Raw genomic sequence first — 25,477 nt, 5'->3', positions numbered from 1 at the left:
GATAATTTTATGAATTTGAAATAACAATAGTGAATAAATGTTGTGTTTGTGGTAAACAGTCGCGGATCAGTTGCGCACTGCAAACGCAGGATAGATATGTGAAAGCACAATAGTGTGTGCTGCACCGCATACACACTGCACACGGAGTGTGTGGGAAACAGGCATTAGATATGTAATCTTTGCATTAATGATGAAAAACGTTCATACCATTTTCTAAAGAAAATATATTTCATTTTTGAATAAATTGCAATAATGTATATTTGAATAACGTAATAGATCCACAATAATCCAGGACTAACATTTGAATGTATGTTTGAATCTCATCTCTGTCTCGTTCTTCATCAGGTCAGGGGTTTGCCTTCAAAAGAAAGGAGAAAATAAGGCATGAATACAACAAACTTCTTCGAAAGGAGAGGAAGAAAAATCAAGCATCAAAAGTCCAGTTAGAGGAGAAATATCCCGAGCATCTCAGACATCTGTACCCGGCTGAAAAAGAACGACTAGATGAAGAAGAGCAGGAGAAAAAGAAGAAAAGGTGTGAAGGAAGAGCACTGGATAAAGAGACAGAGTCAGATGATGAACTAAACATGGGGTCGGATTCTTTACATTCTCCTGAGAAACACGTCTTAAACACAACGACTGACCAAACTACCACCCCTGATTCATCTAATAAACCAGCACAGTCTGACAGGTACAGTAACAGTCAATACATACACATATACACATATGTGTGTGTTTTATATTCAAATAATAGTCCATTTGCATCAGCAAAGCCACATTCCTGATTTGTGTCATCAGCTCCCACAAGACCCCGTTCATCCAAAGGAAGCATAAAATGTCTTCGTATCAAAAGACAAAGCAAGAATATGAGAAAATGAAGGAGGAACGTGCATGTAAAAAAGAGGTGAGGCAATAGAAACTGGCCAATATAAAATTATTACATCTAACAAATGTATACAGTGCTAGAGCCTATGCAGTCCTTTTAATCAGTATGATGGAATTGTTGTACAGTTTTCCATTTCCTAATGAATCTCCTGTGATGTCATTAAAGGGATAGTTCACCCAATAATGAAAATTCTGTCATCATTTACTCATCCTCATGTGGTTCCAAAGACTTCCAAAGTCCCGCAAGACTTCTTCGTAACACAAATGGAGATATGTGTGTATATAAATCTGTCCCTCCATTGACACTCCACACAATTACCACTTTGACGCTTCAAAAAGGTCATAAAGGGATTGTAAAACTTTAGTTTGAATTTTCTGAAGAGAAAATTATATGATGAATGAATTTCATTTAAGCTTTTATTCACATATAAACATTCATCTCACACATCAGTGTTGGCAGAAGCTCAAGCAGGTTCGGTTGAGTTTCTGTTTATGTTCGCTGATCAATGTTTATATGTGACCCTGGACCACAAAACCAGTCACATGGGTAATAAAAAAAAGAAGAGATTTATACATCATCTGAAAGCTGAATAAATAAGCTTTCCATTGATGTATGGTTTGTTAGGAATATTTGGCCGAGATTCAACTATTTGAAAATCTGGAAAAATCGAAACATTGAGAAAATTGTCTTTAAAGTTGTCCATTTATGTTCGTGATTGTGCTGCATTCACTCACAAAAATAAATATTTTATATATTTACGGTATTAAATTTACAAAATATCTTCATGGAAAATGATCTTTACTTAATATCCTAATGAATTTTGGCATAAAAGAAAAATCGATAATTTTGACCCATACAATGTATTGTTGGCTATTGCCACAAATATACTCGAGCTACTTGTGACTGGTTTTGTGATCCAGGGTCGCATCTCAGCGTGAGGAGGCCATGAGGAAATACAAGGAAAAGAAAATGGCAACATATCAGCTGTTGAAGAGAAAAACCAAGAGGGGTCAGCCTAACCTCAACCTGCAGATGGAGCTGTTGCTGCAAAAGATTCAAGCTCAGCGCAAATAATTCAGACTTTAAAATGCTTTAAACAACTTGAAAAAGTTTTTAAGTAAAAATGCACCACCACACAATAAAATGTGCAGTTTGGGTGAGTGTTTTTTACATAGCGTATAACTGTGTCTTTACAGTAATATGTTTTTTTTAATTAAAGGTTAAATTCTGCTTTACTTAGCCTGTTAATTCAAGCTGACAGTACACTATAAATACTATTTCTAAATACTATGGCAGTAAATTTATGGAAAAATGTGATGCCTAATAATAATCTATTAAGATGTAAATCCATTTTATCATTATATTAGGTAAATAATGCTGTCAGCAGCTGAACTGCATAACCGTTTTTTTTTCAACTTCTTTAAACGTTTATAGTGTTTTGCATCATTTTCTCATTTTCCTCTAACTGCTTTTTAAATATATATATATATATTTGTGACAAACTTTAAACGTTTATAGTGTTTTGCATCATTTTCTCATTTTCCTCTAACTGCTTTTTAAATATATATATATATATTTGTGACAAACGTAATGAATGAATGGTATCTTTTGTTTATTAGGTAAAAAATATTGATATCAAAATAAAAAATAATAGGCCACATATTAAAATACAAATTCTACAAAATTTGTTGCAATGCATGTAACCTGTTATACAAAAATATGTCAGATAACGAAAACACGAATCTTTAACAGCAGTTTAAGAAAACCCCATATCTCCAGTAACTGTAATATGATTTGATGAAGAGGAAAGTGGGTGTGGTCAGTGAGTCACATGGCTCCTCCTCATTTACTTGACTCCTCCTCCACATCATCATAGTCTGTTTTTGAAAACAAAAGCAAACTGATCATTTTCATTGTAATAATTACATCAAGATGTAGTTTAAATGAGAAACATAACAAATAAAAATGAATGTATAGAAATGTTACAATAACCTACCCAACAGGTTTCTCTCATCTTCATTTCTGTTCTTCACATCATCATACTCCTCCTGATCTCCCTCTGATTCACATGTGAAATAAAACCTCATATTGCAGTTTGTAAATCAGCTTGTGTCACTAATGATGTCATTGATCTCTTTCCCTCATCATGACTGTCTGAGATAATTAGACTTATTCCTGATAAAGTCATGATGATTCATTAATGGATTAAATACATGTTAAATGTTAATGGATGAAGGGTGATAATGAAATGCAGTTCTGTGTGACTCTCACCTGTTACATCTTCAAAGATCTGTTCATTAATGATGACATCATCATAATGCTCTGGTGTGTCCACTACACATGAACACATAGACGCAAACATTGCATTATACAATGTAATGAGGTTAACCCATATTATCATAAATACTATAAAAGGATTATGGTAAATACACCAATAACAATAAAAAGTAAACACCATTTTTGATAGAGTTCTGTCCACTTGTCATTACATCATCATAGCTCTCAGGTGTGTATTCTGTAAATTTAACATGAGACAATATATAATGTATATATATATATATATATATATATATATATATATATATATATATATATATATATATTTATAACAGATTTTAATATATTTTAAATATTTCTTCCTATTATAGAATAACCGAACGACACCTGTCTCACGATCTGGTTTCAGTCCATCAGTGATGACATCATCATAGTATCCCGGTGTGATTTCCTTCATCATTTCCTCTGCATCAAAACATATATATTTTGGGAATTTTTTTATATTTTTGGGAAACAAAATAAATGTAAAATATATTGTTGCAGGCTTTGAGTAATGAATATTAGCTGTGCCTCATTTCGGAGGCTGCGTCCTCCAGAGGTCTCATTTAAAGGCTGTATACCTCATCAAGGATGTCTTATTTAAGAAAATTAACAGTAATAAAATTGACTGTTAATCCTCGTGAGGAAATTTCTTTCTTACTTTGCAATCTAACGGTTATTTTTCCTAAATGAGACCGCCTCAATGACGTATGCAGTCTTAAAATGCGACCTCCAGAGGACTCACCCTCCGAATTGGGACACAGCAGGGTAATAATAATGAATCATGTGATCAGTTAACTGACCTTTCAGGCCATTGCCATTGGTGACATCATCATAATATGCAGTCTTGAACTCTTTTTCTATTAAGATATAATAAGTTTTAGTATTGTGAACAGTTGAATTAGTGTTAAAATATGTAAATTAATTATTTTACAATTGTAAATCAAATTATTGATTTGAATCTTCTTCAGCTGTCTAACCTGAGAGACGCTCATCAGCATCTTCATACCCAGAATGCAGTTCTTCAGAGATGAGACTTCCTGATAAAGGAGACCAGAACATTCAAAAACATGTTTATCATTCCAAACAGATTGAATCCTCATTTTTTTCTTTGGATCATAAAGCATTGTTACTTACAACAAAACACAAATATTAATTACTTACATTTTAAAAGCATTAGAGGCAGAAATCTTAAGTTTTAGGCCTATTAGCAAACACACATGTATCCTCACATGAACACATGAACCCTCACTGCCTTCCAGAAATACACACAGGAGGAGAGACAAACACACACACACACACACAGTCACACACACACACACACAAACACACCTGCACCTACTTACAAACATGAACCCCTCCTTATAACCCTCAAAATACTCACAGGAAGAGACACTCACTGACACTGACACATACACACACACACACACACACACAAACACACACACACATGCACCTGCAGCTCTGTGGTTTTCTGGGAGGAATTCTGTGGTTTAAAGCCGGAGGTTTAACAGGACTAATAATAGATGAACATCAAGTGTCTGACAGACTCTCTTAATAATCATATTAAATAAGTTTCACGGCTCATGTCTCACCTCTCTGAGTGAAGTGATTGTGTCTGTGATGAATCTCCTCATAAACGGCCTCAGTCGTCGTCCTGTGTCTCCTCTTAGAGAGAGCTGTGAGTGTAGACAGACAAACCTGCTGTCAGTTCACAACACATGACTGATCACACACTGAATAAGACACAATATGACAGTCTCTGGATCTCTCCTACCTCTCCTCATCACTCTGTTCTGCTGAACCAGTATAAGCAGTGGCACTAAGAGCAGTGAGAGCAAAACTCCCAGTACAACCACAAGCACAGAGAGAGACGCTGCTGGAGGAGTTTGTGGAGGAGTGACTGATGTTGAGCGCACTGTCTGAGAAACTGGAGGAGAAGCTGATGTTGTTGTGGCAGGAGTAGTGGACACTGACACATCTGGCAAAACAGACACAAACACATTAAAAATCATGCAAATATAAGATTATTAGCATTAAAATGACTACTATTGTTCAGTGTGTTGCTGTGACCTGCACATGTGAGTCCAGCGTGCTCTTTGTGGGAACAGTAAGTGTGGTTCTTCAGGGAGAGAGGACAGTCCCACAGGTGAATCTCATTCCCTCTGCACTCGACTCTGTTCAGCCACACAACACCTTCACCAGCACCAAAGACTGAATTCCCATCAGCCCTCAGTGCGTCTCCACAACCCAGCTGCCTGCAGACCACCTGAGCATCGCTGATGTCCCACAGATCAGCACAGACTGAACCCCACACAGCGTTATGATACACCTCCAGCCTCCCAGAGCACCGGCCCAAACCTCCACTCAGTCTGAGAGGAACATGATCTAAAACACACACAGCAACATCACTGACCAGCTTCAGCACAACATTTACAACAAAACACAGAAACTTAACTAAGACGGCTTTAAATGTATGATTAGTGAATTACATTTATGAATTTGATTATGATTTTTAAATGCAAATAAATTCTTGTTTAAATGCACATTTTAATCATTTATTAGGAAAACAGGCTTAAATTAACAAATGTTAAACACATTTATTGACAAAAATCTTACTTGAACACTGTCTCTGGTGAGGAGATGGAGAGGTGGAACATGTCAGACGACTCCGAGGAGACTCAGGATTCTCCTCCTCTGAGATTAAATATTAAGAGAACTGAACATTAGGACACAAAAATCATAACTTCTCTCAGTGAAACATATCAATGTGAAAACATATAATTTAAGCCTCATAAGACATTTTAGGCTGTTCTTCAATAAGTTTAGTTCTTCAGACACAGTTTATTTCACCACATTATATACAAACATTGTGTTTAAAGAAACATAACTACTGAAATCATCTTAGGCTATTTAAACATAATCTCACTTGAGCAGGTGATTTTGGCCACTTCATCATTATTACAGTAGTTCTGTCCCCAGGGTAAAGACGGACACTGCCACAGATTTGAATCATGTTTTCGACATTTCACTTCATCCAGCCAGTTACGAGCTGATTCCAGTCTTGGTGTAGAAGAGGATTCAACACCAGATCTTCCACAGTTCAGCTCTTGACAGATCAGACTCGCTGTGTCTCTGTCCATCTGGTTCCAGCACACATTTCCCCAGGATCCATTGTAGAAAACCTCCATATTCCCTTCACAGCCCTCAGTTAACCTGATCTCTTTAAACTCTAGATGGAAAAGGATGTGCATTCAAAATATTGGACTTTAGGTTGTGCTAAACCTAAAATATCACCAAAATAACTGGTTAACAAGGCTAATGCATGCTGCTAGCACTGTTAGCATCTGAAAAAGATACTTAATTATATTTTTATAATATAATAAGAATCTTATGTACTGTACTACTTGATTCTGCTTGGTCCATAAAAAAAATATATTTAAAAAGTGGCATCCATGGCAGCGCTGACTATCAGACCATCGATACAGTAAGATGGTCTTTGGTGCAAAATGTGACCCATCCGCTCCTGATGATCCTGGTGTTTATTTTGCAATAATTACCAGCTGCACATTATCCCTTTAAACATTTGAAATTGTATATTTAAAAATCAATCACATTACTTTACAGTTTACCTGAGCACACGACTCCTACATCCTCCTTGTGTTGACAGTCATGTTTCCCCCAGCCTGGAGAAGAGCAGTTCCACAGGGACGTCTCATTCCCCTCACACTCCACCTCATCCAGCCATATGGGTCCAGAACCAGGACCAAACCAGGCTGGTACCTGCTGGTTACTGAGGGCCACTCCACACTGCAGCTGTCTGCACACCACATGGGCATCTTTAATATCCCAGGAGTCATCACACACTGTCCCCCATGAGCCGCTGTGAAAAACCTCCAGCCTCCCTGCACAGTCTCCCCCAGAACCCACCAGCCTGATGGACCCGCGGCCTGATATTCAGAGAGAGAAAAACTGTGCTTGTACATTATTTATCATTAACAACTAAAGTATCTGCCCAGATGTTGATTTTCTCACCAAAGTTTTTGATTGACAGCTGTTGTGTGGAGCTGCAGTTGAGAGTGTGTGGAGAGCTGCAGTTCCTCAGATGAGCTTCACTCTCTGGAGAGGGTATTTATTTGTCATTCAGTATTTATCTAAAATACATACTATTTTATACATTTTACATTAATACATTTTAATCTGAAACAATGACTTCATCACGGTGTGAATTTGCTCACCAGAGCAGACGACTCCCACATCTCGTCTATGAGAACATTCAGCTCGACTCCATGAAGAGACGGAACATTCTGAGAGTTTTGTTTCATTCCCGTCACAATCAAACACATCAGCCCAGATTTTACTACTTCCCTCTCCAAACCAGTCTGATCCCACAACAGACACAGCAATCCCACAATTCAGCTGTCTACAGAGGACACTGGCAGCTCTCATATCCCAGCATGCATCACACACTGAGCCCCATTCATTGAGGAACCGAAGCTCCACTCTTCCAGAACAAGAGTCTGAGCTGTTTACCAGTCTGAGATCTGTGTAACCTGAATAAAGAACAGAGAAGTTAAAATAGTGCAGCTGACAAAGAAGAATGAAGAGAGACAGAATATTGATAATTTACCAGAACAGATCAGGCCCACATTATTGCCACTGGTGCAGTTGTGTTTGTGTAAAGATGATGTTGAACAGAATGATATATGAGACTCATTTCCTCTGCACTGAATCTCTTGTGTCCACATCTGAGCGTCTCCTTTGCCGAAAGCATCTTCTCCCAGCACCTGTACAGGAGCTCCACAGTCCAGCTCTCTACACACAACCTCTGCATCCTGCTGGTCAAAGGCAGTGTCACACACTGTGTACCAGGTGTTCCCACGAAGAACCTCTAATCTCCCAGAACACAGGTGAGACCCATCAGAAAGTCTGGGTTGTTTATGATCTGTTTGTATTAAATAAAACCATACAAAATAGATTTATTTAGAGTGGTAGGTTTAAGAGTTTGTTTATGAATAACAACATTAAGTTTTAAATAAATAACATGTATATTATGCCAATTAGTAGGAAAATGGCTAAATAAATATCGCCGGTTAGACACTGAAGCCCAGCCGCCTATAGAAACATCTCCACTCTCCCAGAACACAGGTGAGACCCGTACACAAGCTTGACCTTCCGTAGTTTATTGTTTCTGAATATATTTACACAATAAGACCATCTGTTACTAGGATTATGATATGGACATAAAATAATATCCTTTCATTAATAATAGATTTTATAAATAGAAACAATTGCGTTATTAAGACAATAAAATATACTATTCATTAATTAGCATGCTTATGATTTGCTCTGACAAAAAAAATTACATTAAATTATTTTCAATTGCTTATAAGATGTTTATCAATGAAAGTCTGATCAGTGATGCATTAACAGAGTGATGTATGGAGCCGCTCACCTGTGCAAATGACTCCAGCATCTTGATAATGACTACAGTAATGAACACCCCATCCTAATGATCCACAGTTCTTCAGTGTTGACTCTGATCCACTACAGCTCACATCATCCATCAAGATCGGTCCTGATCCTTGTCCAAAGTGAGCATTACGCACAGCCTCTACAGCCTCTCCACATCCCATCTCTCTACACACCACTCCAGCATCAGTCATATCCCAGTTGTAATGACACACTGTTCCCCACTGACCATCATGATGAACCTCCACTCTACCAGCACAGGGACTGTTCCCACCAACTAACCTCACAGTCTCAAAATCTGTACATGAAAGAAAGAGAATGGGATCGAATCATCCAAAGTCAAGAAACATAAGATGTAAAAAGTTGGTAAATATAATATATTAAAACTGGGGATGATTGAATAAAAAATTGGTTGCCAGTAAAAGCTCAAACCATTTGTAAATAATGAATGATATAGTGTCACAAGATCTTAAGTTTCTAGATATTATAATGCTTCTATTTGTAATATTCTGCTTCAGTTTCTAGTGGTCTAATGCCATCACAGACAAACTGCTTATTTAAAAAAGTAATATTTTACATCTTAAGTTTATTTTGTACTTACCAGATGTGTTTATAGTGACTATAGAGGAGAGTAAAACGAGTGTCAGAAATCCCTCCATCTTCTTCTGCTCGTCACACTGTTTGTTTGACTCTGTTTCTCCTCTGCTCCCTCACACACACACTGAAGAAACTGGCTCCTGTCAGTCCTCTAAAGAGAGAGAGACTCTCACAGCTGCCAATGACACTCACTGTTACCTTATTAGACACAACAGAGGAAATCATCAAACATAATCACTGACAAATCACAAAGCAGCATTTTTATTTTCTCCATATATATCAATAAAGTGTGAGCGCTGATGAGCGGGACTCCTCCTCCACCATGAAAAGACACTTCACTCAGGATAGACTCATATAGTTGATAAGTCAGGATGGAGATAAAGTCACACAACTTAAAAGAGAGTGATACAAAAACACTACAGGTTATATTCAGCATCAAAGCCTGCACCTGCACACAGGAGATACAAGACTGGTGACTGATTTATGTAAGTCTAATCACTTCAAACACTTGTAACTTAGTAGAAAACTTAGTAGAAGTAGCATTTTTTTTTTCATGAATTATTTTAATAAATGTAACATTTTAATCTCATTGTTTCTGGATAAATTATGCATAATATTACACTACATGTGGAATTTACTGTTTTGTTCTTTATTCTAAAAATAAAATTTTATTACACCATAGTTAAAACTATATTGTTGCTAAGCTATTCAGATGTGTTTTTATTAAATAAATTAAATATGATCTACTACATAAATAGGTAAACCTATTTTAAAAAAACAGCAATGAATGTGCGTGTAATGCTGTATTTGTCCAGCAGATGGCAGCAAAACTCTTATTGTAAAGACTCTAGTGTTCCACATGAGGGAGAGTATTTCAGGACGGCAATCAATGGTTTTTCTTAACCTTTAGCAACATTATAAGTAACTTGTTTCATGTAGTAGAGCTCATTTCACTGCACATTGATTTTACACTTGATCTGCTGTCGGGCCACTCCACCGAATGGGTGACATTTGCTTGTTGTATAACTTCAAAATTAAACTTTATTTTTAAATATTTTTTTCAACAATGAATCTAATACTACACACATTTAACTATTCAAAATGTGTATTGGTCAATCTCAGGTAACTTTATTTTTTTTACAAGGTTTCTAAGCAGAAAATAGACGCATGTTTCTCAGTCACGTTACCGAAACTCACGTGCCATTTTAAAAGCATGTTTAAAGCATGTCAGTTAATTCCTTTGTTTCCCCCGTAGTTAAGTGTTTATTTTTAAGACATTGTTGGTTATTTGTTCAAATAACTGATATTTGTGACAAAAAAAGGTGTATTTTAATAAAAAAACAAAAAGCGATTTTTTCATTTGAAAGACCAAAAAGCCTCAAGTTTATCCATTTTTTAAAATAATTTAATTTATTAAACAATTCTATAAATGATGGACCAAACAAAACTGACAAAAACAGTGGTTTACCTTTATTTATTTATTTTAGAAAAGAAAAAAAAGAGTAGCCTAACAGGAATGAACACTTGGTATTAGGAATGAACATTGGGTAACAATGAGTGTCCATATGTGTGTGCATGTGTATGAGAGAGAGTGTACATGACTGTGTGTGCATGAGATTTCTGTGTTGAAGTGATGTAGGTACTCTGTCTGTGCCAGTAATACTTCACAGTGAAGGAGGTGGAAAGAGGAAGAAGGAGAGAGAGGAGAAGAGAGTGAGGGAGAGAGAGACAAAAAGAGGGAAAAGAGAGGGTTTCTGTGTGTTTCACTCTTTCCCTTGCAGGATGTCATGGGTGGGTGTTTCTGGCACCTGAATAGTATGGGTTCTCTCAAGCTTCTACAAAATATAAGAAAGACGAAGACAAAAAGTTTAAGTCACTTCGTGGTGGACTGGTTCCCTGAAGCATGGTATTCACAATGTAAAACTAATACTAATGTCTAATTTAAGTAATTGCAACCTTAAAACTCATAATTCAGGTGAATAGTATATCAACTAATGTTTACAATATTAAATCAACAAAACAGAGGACTCATGACAAATACATGACAAATACATGACATATGGCAGATATGTCAGATATACAGATCCTTCCTGTTGAAAAATGTGTCTTGTGACATGTTCCAAGTTTTTCAGAGGGGGGAATATGTTAGGGTGAAAAGTGAGTGAAAACCTGGGGACACGACAAAAATGTGTATTTTATCTAAGATATTAGATTAAATATTTTTTTCTCATAAAAAAACAAACATTTTAAAGGTGCTCTACGTAACTTTTAGCGGCCTCTAGTGGTGATGTTTCAGATTGCAACCAAATTTTACAAGAGCGCTCGTGCTCGAACTCATAGACAATACCGTCTATTACGCAAATATCTCGGCGAATACTTGACGGATTCGGCGAGCACCGATCTCGTTGGGACCATCTAGTCGAGCTGAAAAGAACCATATAAGTTCCATAGTTTTTGGTGGTGTTTTCGCGGAGATATTAGCAGAAAACTATCGGGCGCGCTGCAAAATTGCGGACGCCGGTGACGTCACGATCTCAGGAGAAAATCGCTCGTATCTCTGGAACGCAAAGACCCAGAGAGCTCAAATTCGGGGGAGGAGGTCCCAGGGGAACCCTTGCCCGAACGCTAGAGTGGCGGGCCTCGGGGATGCCCCCTACCGGATCGCCGTTCGCTGGGACCCCCGATTTCGAACGGCTATAACTCGGGGAGCCGGGCGAGTTGGACCTCGCGGGTGGGCTCGTTCGAAAGGCCCCGTCCAGCACTACGAACGATTAGAGTCTTGGGAATATTTATCAAAGATTGACTGAGATATAAGCCGAAAAACGTGCGCCTTTAACCGGACGTAACTCCCTGACCGTCTACAATAGACTGTATATGAGGAGAGAGGCTCGGGAGCGCGCATGCACGTCACATCCGTTGGATTTCGCGGTAAATCCGAGCCGGAGACTTCACATAGAAATAGGAATACTGGCCTTCAGAGGTAATAGCAAAACTCGACAAGTGGATCATTTTAATGTGTGATTACAACCCCTTCACACACAGGCAATAAAAAAGGATTCATTTTAGTAGAAAAGTTACATAGAGCACCTTTAAGCATAAATTAGATATAAAGTCACACAACAATTCGACAAAAATAAGATTTCTGAAGGATTTTAATCATTAGGCCTACCCTATATTGCATGGTAAAGTTTGTGAGGACATGCAAAAAATGCTATTGCTATTTTATGTATGTTTTTAATTATACATTTTAAATGTGCCGTTATAGCTTAATGTGCACTTTGCTTAATAATAAAATGTATTTTAGGGTGTATTCACACCTCCCTTGTTTGGTTCGATTGAATCGAACTCTAGTTCGTTTCCCCCTTGGTGCGGACCTTTTGGGCAGGTGTGAATACAGCAATCGAACTCGGGTGCGGACCAAACAACCGAACCGAGACCCAGCTGAAGAGGTGGTCTCGGTACGGTTCCAAACGAACTCTGGTACAGTTCCTTTACGGTGTGAACATGAACCGACCCAATTGCAAGAAAGCACTGCGCCTTTGAGTTAACAGGTTTCCGTAGTCGGAGATTTTGGCATAATGGTTTGTGTTATTGTTGTTCAAGTGCGAAAGAGAATTCCATTCCGGCGCGCTGTCTGGCCACACGATACTGTTGCGCGTCTTTCTGCGCGTCGTGTGTGCATCATTGGAATGGAATGAATGAATGAGTGTGTGCATCAGGACATTCACATACAGAGCGTTCTCTTTAGTCTAATCGCGCATAGATGCAAAAAAAAGCTTTTGCAGTTCATAATGTAACGATAGTTACAATACAAGGATGATGCTGCGTTAAACTGGACAAACTTAATCGCAAGCGTAACAGCCGCGTTTCCATTACAGATTTGCGCAAAACTTTTGCGATTTTTTCTAAATATCGATAAAAAACTATTGCGAAATGACGGCGTTTCCATTAACCGATGTTATGCGACTTTGGACGTTTGTAGGTTTATAGCACATGTGAATAGACGTGCAGCCACCGCACTAGACATTAGTATTATTAATGGAAGGAGACGTGGTGTGTGTCTGAAAGCCTATTTGTTCAGCGCTGAGGTTTCCTAAGTGCGTTCGAACGCTCCATCACGTGAACTGCGCCTGGACAGAAAATCCAACGCGCGCGCCTCAGTTGTTCGCGCTCAGTGATGATGAGAGGAGACTCAGAGACCCCTTTCTTTACTTTTGTGTGCGTTTTATGAAAAACAAGTAAGTTCCTACTATTGTTGTATGTTTATACTGCGTTGTAAGGAATGTTGTGAAATTTATGTATGTTCATGCGAACTAGTTTCATTTGTTGAACTGCGTGACTAAATAGTGTAGTCATGATACCAGAGCGTGTTGTAATATTGACATGTTTCCTGTGTGAAATAATTAGCCCTCTATATATCGATTTAGACTTTATTTGTGTTAGTTATTTAGAAATATGCTTCCAGTGTGAGTGCAGTGTATTTATACTGTTTATTTGGTGCTACCTGCATCGAGTGTTATAGTGATATAGTGTCATTCTGCATAGCCACTTAAAGGTGCATCAGTACAGATATTAAAGGCATATAGTGACATATTCTGTACACTGGATTAATGTTAATTATTATTTTCTGTACTGTACTGTTGTGAATGATGACAATGAGCATAGAATAGTATTTTTATTTGTTTATTAATCGGTTATTATTACCATTGTATTATTTCTTTTTCTTTCTCTCTGTTTAGACCACATACACTCAATTATACAAACTTGTATATTGGCATCCTGATCTTGGAAATAAAGATGATAAAGGATTCTCTGGCCGGAATCTTTCTGTAGTGTTCCCATCCTAAAAAGAACCACTAGTCCATACTTTACAGTGTGTTATCCAAGCATTAATGGTAAGGAAAGACCCTAATACTGTGAATGGCACATGAGGTGTTTCTGTGTGTTTCTCCCTCATTTCTGCTCCAAGGTCTTGATTGTGGCATTTCTTTGAGGTTTAGAATCCAGTATTCCTGCAATTCTTTTTTCTTTTATGAATTTAATAAAGAACTTTGTCTCGTATTCTGTCCAAACGGTCTGTGTACTTTTGCGTCCATTTATTTTTCCTTTTTTAACCCGTAGCCTAATTGAAAAACGAAAAATGAACGGTTGTTGTATTTTTAAAGCGCAAAGTTGAACAACAAATTTTGAATTTGAACTGTAGCCTACAGACCAAATGCTGCGCAAAAAATAAATATAGACGAATTTTCAGATTTTTGTTTATGATTTTTTGCCCCTTTATTAAACATTTAAAATATTCACCAATTAATATGAAAAAAATGTTGATTTTACTGGTTTTCTAAGGCCAAATTAGAACCCGATGATATTTTTCCCGCAGTGCTGAATAAGAAGAGCCATGTCTCTGGAACCATAGCCTACAGAGAGGTGATTTATAGGTGATTATAGGCTAATGATAATAAATGTGTCTAAAAAAAATAACGAGGCATTTTAATTGTTTATTAATAAACTAGTGTTAGTGCCGACTGCAAACATATTTTCATCTCAAAGCGGATGCGCCTTTAGAGAGAAATGCACCTTTCATATGGATTACATAATCAGAAGCTATTTGCCTTCGATTTGAATTTGTTCGTTTAAAAGTGGACATTTCAAGCTTTAGCCTACATAGGCTATATTTTGTTTCAGTTCATTTCTGAGACATGTTCCAGTTCACGGAGATCATGAAAGCGCGCCTGATTGTTTTCTTTTATTTTGCAAAAGAAGAACGTTTTCTTGTTATTGTGAGTTTACACAAATAAAAGTAGTTGCAGATTATGTATTATTATTTTCTGTATGACCATAAATGATAGAGTATTTTAAGTTGTTTCCACTGTTGACAGGAAAATGCAAGTGTTCGCGCCCGCGCCTCCGTCATGCAGTGCGCGCTCCACACTCCGCACAAACCCTTGGATATGCGTCAAAATCTTGTGTTTATTTGTGATTAGCCCTGTATTATTATTGTCTAACCTGTATTATGAATGACATTTGACGAATTGCTTTGTTCCTTTTTTGGATAAAAGCGTCTTCTAAATATGTAGCCTAATAAATGTAGCTTAATAAATGTAATAGGCTATAATAATAATAATTATTATTATTTGCGTTTATAACTATAAATGACTTCACTTAAGACAGTAATATGTTTATCATCAAATAATTGATGAATGTATTATTTTTATATAACCTTTTACAGTTTTGGAAAATGAGTTTGTGTTATATTTCTTTTTTTGTATGAGAAGTCTTTTTTTGCTATTCTATTATAGCCTACTGAGCCCCCCCCCCCCCCCCCCCAAGTACAAGTACCGGGCTAAATGTCGTTTTTTAGAAAATTCAAGAAATTACAAAGAACTGATATTTACAAATCTGAGAGCGCGGATTAGGATATCGTGGGTATAGGCCTACAGTTTATTAATCCGTGGGCACGATTTGTTAAACCGATCGAGGGAACAGTTTGTACTCAACCGTGAGTAGGCCTGCGGTTTATAAACTTGAGGGGACGGATTGCAAAACCGTCGCCACAGATTTTTTTCATTTAGGCTATTTTATTTTTTCACAGACGCTCCATATCTAAATGTTCCGGGTCAAAATGAAATGCAGAAATCAAATTTCGCAAAGTTGTTGGCCTATGTCAATTAGGCCTATTTGATTTTCAATTAAATAAGCAATAGGCTATATAAGGAAAATAAGTTTGTATGTGAATATTTTTTCACCAGTCTAAAAACTAATAAATAAAAGCATGTTTTTCGATTTTCATACGAGTTAAAGGAAAAACGAATGGACGCAATAGCCTACCTACACGGACCCCAAGCACACGCGCCTTCTAAGTCAGGTGACTGTAATTGCGCAAAAACTGTTTCCATTGCAGTTTTGCGAAATATTCCTTTTTCGAAATTGCCTGAAAAACCACCTCATGCGAGCGTAAAAACTTTTTTGCGATAAATGGGAGTTTTTGCGAAATTGACGTGTTTCCATTGAGCGTATTTTTAATTCGCAATTTCAATTTGCGCAATTTGAAGGGTAATGGAAACGCGGCTAGGCGCGTTTCCATTACAGATTTGCGCAAAACTTTTGCGATTTTTTCTAAATGTCGATAAAAAACTATTGCGAAATGACGGCGTTTCCATTAAGTGATGTTATGCGATACAACGTCCTTTTTTTTCTCTCGCGATAAGTCATTTAAACATCATGGCAACGGGTCTATCAGCCACCACCACACTAGACATTAGGCTTGTTTGAGATGCGCCTTGCCTCGCCTGAAATGTAGTCGAGAGTAGGCGGCTGCAGTGAGAGGAGGAGTGAAAAAAGCGCAGGCAAGCCGGACAGATCGCTCTTCTCGCAGTGGATCTGACACCTGTGAGATCAAAGGCGGATATCGCGGGATTCACACTCGTGCACGGTGTTGCTAATAAACTTGTTAAGGAGATCTAACCAATCAGCGACGAACTTATTGGTGACGCTGCTATGACGTTAGGTGGCGAGTTAGAAAACTTCCTGAATAGCTAGCAAGTGGAGTCAAGAGAAGAACGGGCATCATATCTTCCTGTATCTTAACCTTCAGTGTTTATCTTCTGTGTGTGCGTTCATGATAAAATGTAAGTCTATTTACTTAATTGTGCTTTAGTAATAGTTATCTGCCACATTACTGTTTTAGTTGATGTAAATTATCGAGCTGTTTATTGCCTTAACGATACTAACCTCACGTCATAGTCGGACCGTCATAAATATAACAGATACAAAGTTATTTAAGTTACAAAAGTTATTTATTTCTCTATACTTTGTTTGTGCTTACTTAGTGCAATGTTAACACTTTAATGAGTGTCAAGTTAATAGTATTCGTCGTATTTTCGTGGCCATGCCAATATATGATGACTCGGTGTTTTCTCAGAGACACGGAGAATTCGCGATCCTCATTATATGCGCTTCATGCGACATCTAGCGGTTAATTTCGGTAATGCAGTCTAAACCCTGATAATTGTATTGGATGTAGAATGACATGTATATTATTATTATGTATGAAGACTGTAATTACTTATTGTAATGTTATTCATTTGTTTATTTCAGACCACACACACCTACATATACACACTAATACCAAGTAAAGATGAGAAGATTCTGAATCCTGTGATGTGTTTTGATTGACACCCTGGGGCGAGCACAATCACCTGATCAGCACATTATCCAAAACCCCTCTACATTGTGGTCCTTCGAGCCGGATGTGTGCTTACCACGGAGACAGGATGTCAGAGCAGCCTTTCCACCAGAGTGTGCGCCCACGACGTACAACCCAGCCTCCAGTTTATCTCAGAGACTATGAAGTCCAACATCCAATGCAGCATTCACCTGTCCCAGAAGGGGTACCACAGCAAAGTGCAATGACATACCAGTCTGAGATATTACCTCCCGACTCTCCACTTTCAAGTTCACATGATTACAGCACTGGAGCAGCAGCGGGAGCCACGATTACTCCATATTCCAGAATGATTGCTGGTAGACAACCTGACAGACGGTGGCCAACCACACCACACTATGAAAGTGATGAAGAGGAGGATGAGGCTTCGCTCACAGCTGTTAGACACAGGTTGGAGGTTCAAGACTTAAAACAAGAGAACAGGCAACTGCGTGAAGCTCAGCTGGTCCTTAAAGAGGAAATTCTGCAGTTACAAAATCTTCACAAAGGTATGCAAGATCTAATTATACAACAGCAATCAGTTCCACTAACTCCACAATTACAGCATACAAACCAGACTCCAGTGCCATTACCCAGAAACATATATAGGCCACCTCAGATAGCAGCACCAAGTCCAGCGCCCCGCACTCCACAACCTACTCCACGCAGAGTTCAAGTACAACCCAGAGAGAGTTCCTTTAAGCCAGGGGCTGACATTTACACCTATAAATCAAGCCCACAGCCTGCCACTGCTTATAATCTGCCATATTCTTCTCCCACGGGGCGGCCTCATAGTACTATATGTCCAGAGACATCCTACAGGGGCCCACAACCGACAATTCCATGTTTCACACGTCGAGACCCAAGCGAGTTCGCTCGTTTAAAGTTAGCCCTCGACAATCTACTTCCTAATGATGCAACAGAGCTCTTTAAATATCAAGTCCTTCTAGATCACCTGAAGTTTGAAGAAGCACGCCTAATTGCTGACTCATTCCTCAATTCCCCTTGGCCATACACAGACACTATGACTGCACTTACTGACAGATTTGGAAGACCTCACCAGTTGGCCCTGACGAAAATAGCAGCAGTGATGGATGCTCCTGATGTTCAGCCTGGAGATTTGTCCAGTTTCGATAGGTTTGCCCTTCAAATCCAAGCTCTTGTGGGTCTACTGAGGACATTGGGTCCTGAAGGTAATGTGGAGTTGCAGTGTGGGTCACATGTAGTCCGTCTGCTCACTAAACTCCCTCCAGATTTACGTGCATCATTCAGACGACACATGCCTTATCAATCTGGAGTAGTCTACACTCTACTGGACCTGGCTGAGTGGCTCAAGTTTGAATCCTGGTGCCAAGACTGTGATGATTTAAATTCAAGAAAGGAGCAAAGACGGAAAACGGTTCAGCCAAGATCAGGCCCTGTAGTTAAGTCCAGATTCGCCACTGTTCTTCATGGAGCTGATCAAAACCCTGACACAGTTACACAGGTAGTGCCATCCTTCAAGACAACCAACACAGCACAGAGATCTGAGCAAAGCAGAGTGTTGTGCCCATACTGTGACAGTACAGAGCATTTTCTTAGCCAGTGTCTTACCTTCCAGAAATTCAGCAGAGAGGAGATGATAAAATGGATCAAAGACAACAACCGTTGCTGGAAATGTGGACGGTCACATTTAGCAAAAAATTGCACCCTGAGAAAGCCATGCCGCCTGTGTAATGGGAAACACCTTCAAATCCTTCACGAAGTTAACAACCGGTCTCAGACAGAGGGTACCTGCCTAGTGAGTTCCACAAATGAGTCCCTGTACCTGGACAGGCCTGAAAGTTCCAAAAATGTTCTGCTGAAAGTTGTTCCTGTTGTCTTACAACACAAGAATCAAACCCTAAACACCTATGCAGTACTTGACGACGGATCAGAAAGAACCATGCTACTTCCAGCTGCAGCTCAGAAACTAGGGCTTAAAGGACAGACTGAGGACCTTGCATTAAGAACAATTCGACAAGATGTCAAGAAACTTCATGGGGCCTCCGTTTCCTTTAGTGTACGTTCAATGGCACAGCCAGAAAAGAGCTACCAAATCCAGAACGCATTTACCTCTGAGCATTTAAGTTTGGCCGAACACTCTTACCCCACTAAAATGCTACAGCAGAAATACTGGCACCTAAAAGGCATCCCATTGCAGCCCATTCTCAAAGCACATCCCCTCCTCCTAATAGGTGCAGATCATCCCCATCTGATTACCCCTATTGAGCCGGTTCGACTTGGCCCACCTGGAGGTCCAGCGGCAATTAGAACTAGACTGGGTTGGGTGTTACAAGGACCTACCCGCCTTCTACAGCAACAGCTTCATCCTCAGCAATGCCTGCACCTCTCCGTTACACCACAAATGGAAGAACTTTTCCAGAACGTTGAGAGACTTTGGCAAGAAGATATCATTCCCCACAAAAATGAAAGACTGGTCACACGATCCAAACAAGATCAGAAAGCAATGGACTTGCTACAAGTTAAAACCACTAGAGTGATGGTAGATGGAGTAATGCGCTATGCCACCCCCCTGTTGCGCAAGGCTGACATGCCTCAGCTCAATGCCTCCAAAGACTCTGTCATGCCCAATCTGAGAAATACAGAGCGGCGGTTAACTAAAAACTCTGTAAAGGCATCTGCATACAAAGAAGAGATCAAAAGGCTGGAGGAAAGCAATTATGTGGTTAAACTTAAGACAGACTCTGTTACTACTGATGAGGAATCATGGTTTATTCCCCATCACATGGTTCACCATAACGGCAAAAACAGAGTGGTGTTCAACTGCTCCTTTGAATACAAGGGGCATAACCTCAACAACTACCTCCTTGCCGGACCTGCACTAGGCCCTTCCCTTTTGGGGGTTCTGTTGCGTTTCAGGGAGCATACTGTCGCAGTGAGTGGAGACATAAAGGGTATGTTTCATCAGGTCCGCCTACTGGCTGAAGACAGAAACCTACTCCGCTTTGTCTGGCGTGACCTTGAAACAAATATCCCACCCAGCATTTATGAGTGGCAAGTGCTTCCCTTTGGCACAACTTGCAGCCCTTGCTGTGCCATCTATGCCCTGCAGCGTCATGCTGTAGATAATACCAAGCCAAATGACACCCTCAGATCAGCAGTTGAAAGGAACTTTTACGTAGACAACTGCCTAAAGAGCGTAATGTTCCCAGATGAGGCCAAGGAATTAGTGGATGGGTTACGAGAACTTCTTGCCAGTGGTGGCTTTGAGATCCGTCAATGGGCTGCCAACATGCCAAATGTCATTGATCACCTACCTAAAGAGGCTCGTTCAGACAGTATTGAGCTTTGGCTATCACATGACAAAGTTGAACCACAAGAATCCACTCTTGGATTGAGATGGAACTATGACTCAGATGTCCTTGGATTTAAGCACCGCCCAGTGCCAGAAACCACACCCACTATGCGCCACATTTATAAAGTGACAGCAAGCCAGTATGATCCTCTGGGATTCATTCTCCCTTTCACCACTCGTGCAAAAATCCTGATCCAACAGCTGTGGAACAAACAAAGAGATTGGGATGACCCCATGTTGCCAACAGACCTATTGAAAGCCTGGAACAGGTGGGAGAACGAGCTTCCCTGCCTTTCTGAAGTTACCATTCCACGGTGCTATGTCTCAGCAGATATGGACCATCTCAATGTTACAAGACAAATTCATATCTTCTGTGATGCCTCGGAACAGGCATACGGCTCTGTGTCATACCTGAGAACTGAGGACAAAGAAGGTCGAATTCAGCTTGCATTCCTGATTGCTAGATCCAAAGTTGCCCCCAAACGGAAGCAAACTATCCCTAGATTAGAGCTGTGTGCAGCGCTTATTGGTGCTCAAATGGCAAAGCTACTAGACACTGAACTTACAATCGAAATAAGCCAAGTGGTCTTGTGGTCTGACTCCACCACAGTCCTTTCCTGGTTGAAATCAGAGTCTTGTAGCTTTAAAGTCTTCGTAGGGACTAGGATTTCAGAAATTCAAGACCTTGCGGAAAAACATGAATGGCGATACGTAGATTCTCTACGAAACCCTGCAGATGACCTGACAAGGGGCCGCAGCCTAAAAGAACTTGCGTCACCAAACAGATGGAGTCAAGGCCCACCATTCTTACTACAGGCTGAATCAGAGTGGCCAGCTATGCCAGTCCTTCAACCTCCTGAGGATGAAATGGAAAGGAAAAAGAGTGTATTCTGCGGTGTCACCAGAGTATCAATCCCCTCGAACCCCAGCGAGTACAGTACATGGAAGGACCTTGTTGAAGCCACAGTCCAGCACAGTCAAAGTGACCCAAACCAATCCAGTCCAGCTACGGCTAAAGACTATGTGAAGGCAGAATTCATTATCTTCCAGAATATCCAACGTGACAGTTTCTCCGAGGAATATGAACGTTTGAAAGCTGGTAAGCCTGTATCCACTACGAGCCGTTTACTCACTTTATCACCAGAGTTTGATGAAGCCAATCAGCTTATACGCGTTGGAGGACGTCTACGTCGTGCTGAAGGTCTAGAACTCCAGACAATTCACCCCATAGTTCTGGATCCTCACCATCCAGCAACCAAACTGCTCATACAGGACTATGACTGTAAGCTCTGTCACCCAGGAACAGAACGGGTATTTGCCGAAATGAGGAGAAATGTGTGGATACTAAGAGGTCGTGAGGCAATTCGCAAATTCCAGCACAACTGCATAGAATGTCGCAAGTGGAAGGCCAAAGCTGAGGTCCCTAAAATGGCTGATCTACCCCCAGCCCGTCTAAGACTTCACAAACCCCCTTTCTATAGCACTGGGATGGACTGCTTTGGTCCCTTCCAAATAAAAGTAGGACGACGCTGTGAAAAAAGATGGGGTATAATATTCAAGTGTTTGACCACTCGATGTGTACACATTGAGCTCCTCACATCTGTAGACACAGATTCTTTCCTAATGTCTATGAGGAGATTTATTGCACGTCGAGGCACCCCATCTGAATTGCTTTCTGACCATGGCACCAATTTCCACGGTGGAGAGAGAGAATTAAGAGAAGCTTTAACAAACTGTAGGCCAGAGCTTCAACAACATCTTGCCAAACAAAAAATCACCTTCCTCTTCAACCCTCCTAGTGCTCCCCACTTTGGTGGCATCTGGGAGAGAGAAATCCGATCCCTCAAAAATGCCCTCCGTACAGTAGTAGGTTCACAAACAGTGACAGAGGAAGTGCTTCAAACAGTGCTCATTGAGATAGAGGGAATTCTCAATAGCAAGCCCCTAGGATATGTATCCTCCAATGTAGCTGACCTGGATCCAGTCACCCCAAATCTCCTGCTCATGGGGCGGCCAGACAGCTCTCTACCTCAAGTGATGTACCCCGCAACTGAGCTCATAGGACGGCGTAGATGGAGACAGAGCCAAGTCCTTACTGATCATTTCTGGTCAAGCTTTATGAGAAACTACTTGCCTAACCTCCAGTTACGTCAGAAATGGCATGCAGACACTAAACCCCTTACAGTCGGATCTGTTGTAATGTTGGTTGACCCTCAGCTACCCCGTGCCCTCTGGTTAATTGGGAGAGTAGTCAGGACATTCCCTGGGGCTGATGGACATGTAAGGTCTGTAGAAATCAACGTTAAAGGCCGGTTATATATGCGGCCTGTTGCCCGTCTCATCCTTTTACCTGAGATTACTGACACTTAGAAACTTAGACGCAGGAACAAATATGCCCCGGCATATTTGGGGGCGGCGATGTTAAGGAGATCTAACCAATCAGCGACGAACTTATTGGTGACGCTGCTATGACGTTAGGTGGCGAGTTAGAAAACTTCCTGAATAGCTAGCAAGTGGAGTCAAGAGAAGAACGGGCATCATATCTTCCTGTATCTTAACCTTCAGTGTTTATCTTCTGTGTGTGCGTTCATGATAAAATGTAAGTCTATTTACTTAATTGTGCTTTAGTAATAGTTATCTGCCACATTACTGTTTTAGTTGATGTAAATTATCGAGCTGTTTATTGCCTTAACGATACTAACCTCACGTCATAGTCGGACCGTCATAAATATAACAGATACAAAGTTATTTAAGTTACAAAAGTTATTTATTTCTCTATACTTTGTTTGTGCTTACTTAGTGCAATGTTAACACTTTAATGAGTGTCAAGTTAATAGTATTCGTCGTATTTTCGTGGCCATGCCAATATATGATGACTCGGTGTTTTCTCAGAGACACGGAGAATTCGCGATCCTCATTATATGCGCTTCATGCGACATCTAGCGGTTAATTTCGGTAATGCAGTCTAAACCCTGATAATTGTATTGGATGTAGAATGACATGTATATTATTATTATGTATGAAGACTGTAATTACTTATTGTAATGTTATTCATTTGTTTATTTCAGACCACACACACCTACATATACACACTAATACCAAGTAAAGATGAGAAGATTCTGAATCCTGTGATGTGTTTTGATTGACACCCTGGGGCGAGCACAATCACCTGATCAGCACATTATCCAAAACCCCTCTACAAAACTGGATGTATTTTAAGTTTTGTTGCCTGAATATGAAAATAAATATAATGAACAAGACACCCAAAGTACTTATTTAATTCCATTTTAAATAGGCCTATATGTTTATGAATCATTTTTTTTCTTTACAGATATGTGTTTTTATTTTTATTTTATTTTTAAAAAATTACATCACATAGATCGCACTGTCAGAGAGTTTGGGGATATCCACACATAATCTATACACATAAAACATGATATCAGAGTTTTAAAATCAAACATTTTAAAAGAGAACAATACATCACGGTTGTTTAAACCAATGAGCATTAAGCTGTGCCGTCAGCAAGTCGTTTCCCATCATGCTTTTGATCAGCGCAGTCGGTGGAGAGCATAGACAGTAGGTGTCGATTCGAATTTGTTCGTTTTAAAGTGGACACTTCAAGCTTTAGCCTACATACTAGGCTATACTTTGTTTCAGTTCTCGCGCTCCAGTTCACGGAGATCATGAAAGCGCGCATGATTGTTTTATTTTATTTTACAAAAGCACAACGTTTTCTTGTTATTGTGAGTTTACACAAATAAAATCATAGTGGCGAATAATGTATTATTATTTTCTGTATGACCAGAAATTATAGAGTAGGCCTATTTTAAGTTGTTTCTACTGTTGATAGGAAAAAGCAAGTGTTCGCGGCCGCGCCTCCGTGCCATGCGCGCTCAGCAAACACTTGGATATGCGTCAAAATCTTGTGTTTATTTGTGATAATCTTAGCCCTATATTATTATTGTCTAACCATTATGAATGACATTTGACGAATTGCTTTGTTCCTTTTTTTGGATAAAAGCGTCTTCTAAATATGTAGCCTAATAACTGTTATAATAATGATGATATTTATTAGCCTATTATTTGCGTATATCACGGACCCCAAACACACCGCGTCTTCAGGTGACTGTAAATGCGCAAAAACTGTTTCCATTGCAGTTTTGCGAAATATTCCTTTTTCGAATTGCCTGAAAAACCTCCTCATGCGAGCGTAAAAACTGTTTTGCGATAACGGTGCAGCAACGTGGTCAGCTCGGCCCAAAACAATAGAAAATCACACCGGCCCTTCTGGCATGTGCCAGAATTGCCAGATGGCCAATCCGGGCCTGACCTTATCCGTCTTCTGCGCAGTTTCTATTGCGTTTGTACAGAATAACACAAAATTAGTAAAATAACAAATATTGCAGTACGAAATATCTCCATGCTGAGCCTTTTTTGCACTTCCTGATTTCCCTACTTGAGAATCCTTGTCCAATGAATGGACGAGCTTAGCACACGTGTGGTTTTGTTTACAAATGTTGGTTCACTTGCAAAAAGAGCAGTGTGAAAGCGAGCAGTAGCCTATACCAAAAAAAAAAAAAAAAAATTTGGTCCGGACCAAGGCAAGTGAACTATCGGACTTTCCTATTTTCATGCATTTTATAATGTCCTGGGGACAAAATGTCACCCA

At 39.6% G+C, this 25,477-nt stretch overlaps 2 protein-coding genes across 2 annotated transcripts in view; both read right to left on the bottom strand.

Moving 5' to 3' along the window:
* The window catches only part of LOC130089875 (scavenger receptor cysteine-rich type 1 protein M130-like), a 53,435-nt gene extending 45,733 nt beyond the window's left edge, over nt 1-7,702 (bottom strand). Inside the window, exons 1-15 of the mRNA XM_056257442.1 lie at nt 7,441-7,702; nt 7,238-7,321; nt 6,835-7,152; nt 6,132-6,434; nt 5,822-5,899; nt 5,276-5,590; nt 4,980-5,183; nt 4,798-4,881; nt 4,183-4,242; nt 4,006-4,062; nt 3,551-3,628; nt 3,342-3,401; nt 3,158-3,220; nt 2,883-2,945; nt 2,735-2,763 (exon numbers count right to left, since the gene is read on the bottom strand). Coding sequence (XP_056113417.1) covers nt 2,735-2,763; nt 2,883-2,945; nt 3,158-3,220; nt 3,342-3,401; nt 3,551-3,628; nt 4,006-4,062; nt 4,183-4,242; nt 4,798-4,881; nt 4,980-5,183; nt 5,276-5,590; nt 5,822-5,899; nt 6,132-6,434; nt 6,835-7,152; nt 7,238-7,321; nt 7,441-7,651 — 2,007 coding nt within the window. The 5' untranslated portion in view covers nt 7,652-7,702. The remainder of the gene's footprint in view (nt 1-2,734; nt 2,764-2,882; nt 2,946-3,157; nt 3,221-3,341; nt 3,402-3,550; nt 3,629-4,005; nt 4,063-4,182; nt 4,243-4,797; nt 4,882-4,979; nt 5,184-5,275; nt 5,591-5,821; nt 5,900-6,131; nt 6,435-6,834; nt 7,153-7,237; nt 7,322-7,440) is intronic.
* Nucleotides 7,703-7,731: 29 nt separating this feature from the next.
* On the bottom strand, nt 7,732-9,598 carry LOC130089874 (scavenger receptor cysteine-rich domain-containing group B protein-like). The gene is made up of 5 exons (XM_056257441.1): nt 9,276-9,598; nt 8,658-8,972; nt 8,328-8,393; nt 7,852-8,147; nt 7,732-7,755 (listed from the first exon to the last, which is right to left on the bottom strand). The coding sequence occupies exons 1-5, from the start codon at nt 9,331-9,333 to the stop codon at nt 7,732-7,734; spliced, it is 759 nt and encodes a 252-aa protein (XP_056113416.1). The 5' UTR covers nt 9,334-9,598.
* Between the last annotated feature and the right edge of the window lie 15,879 nt (nt 9,599-25,477).

This window comes from Rhinichthys klamathensis, unplaced genomic scaffold (assembly GCF_029890125.1).
Source record: "Rhinichthys klamathensis goyatoka isolate OS25496 unplaced genomic scaffold, OSU_Roscu_1.1 h1tg000139l_1, whole genome shotgun sequence".
Classification (NCBI taxonomy): Eukaryota; Metazoa; Chordata; class Actinopteri; order Cypriniformes; family Leuciscidae; genus Rhinichthys; species Rhinichthys klamathensis.
Note: the sequence above shows the minus strand (reverse complement) of the source record. Positions and strands in the feature narration are given on the sequence as shown.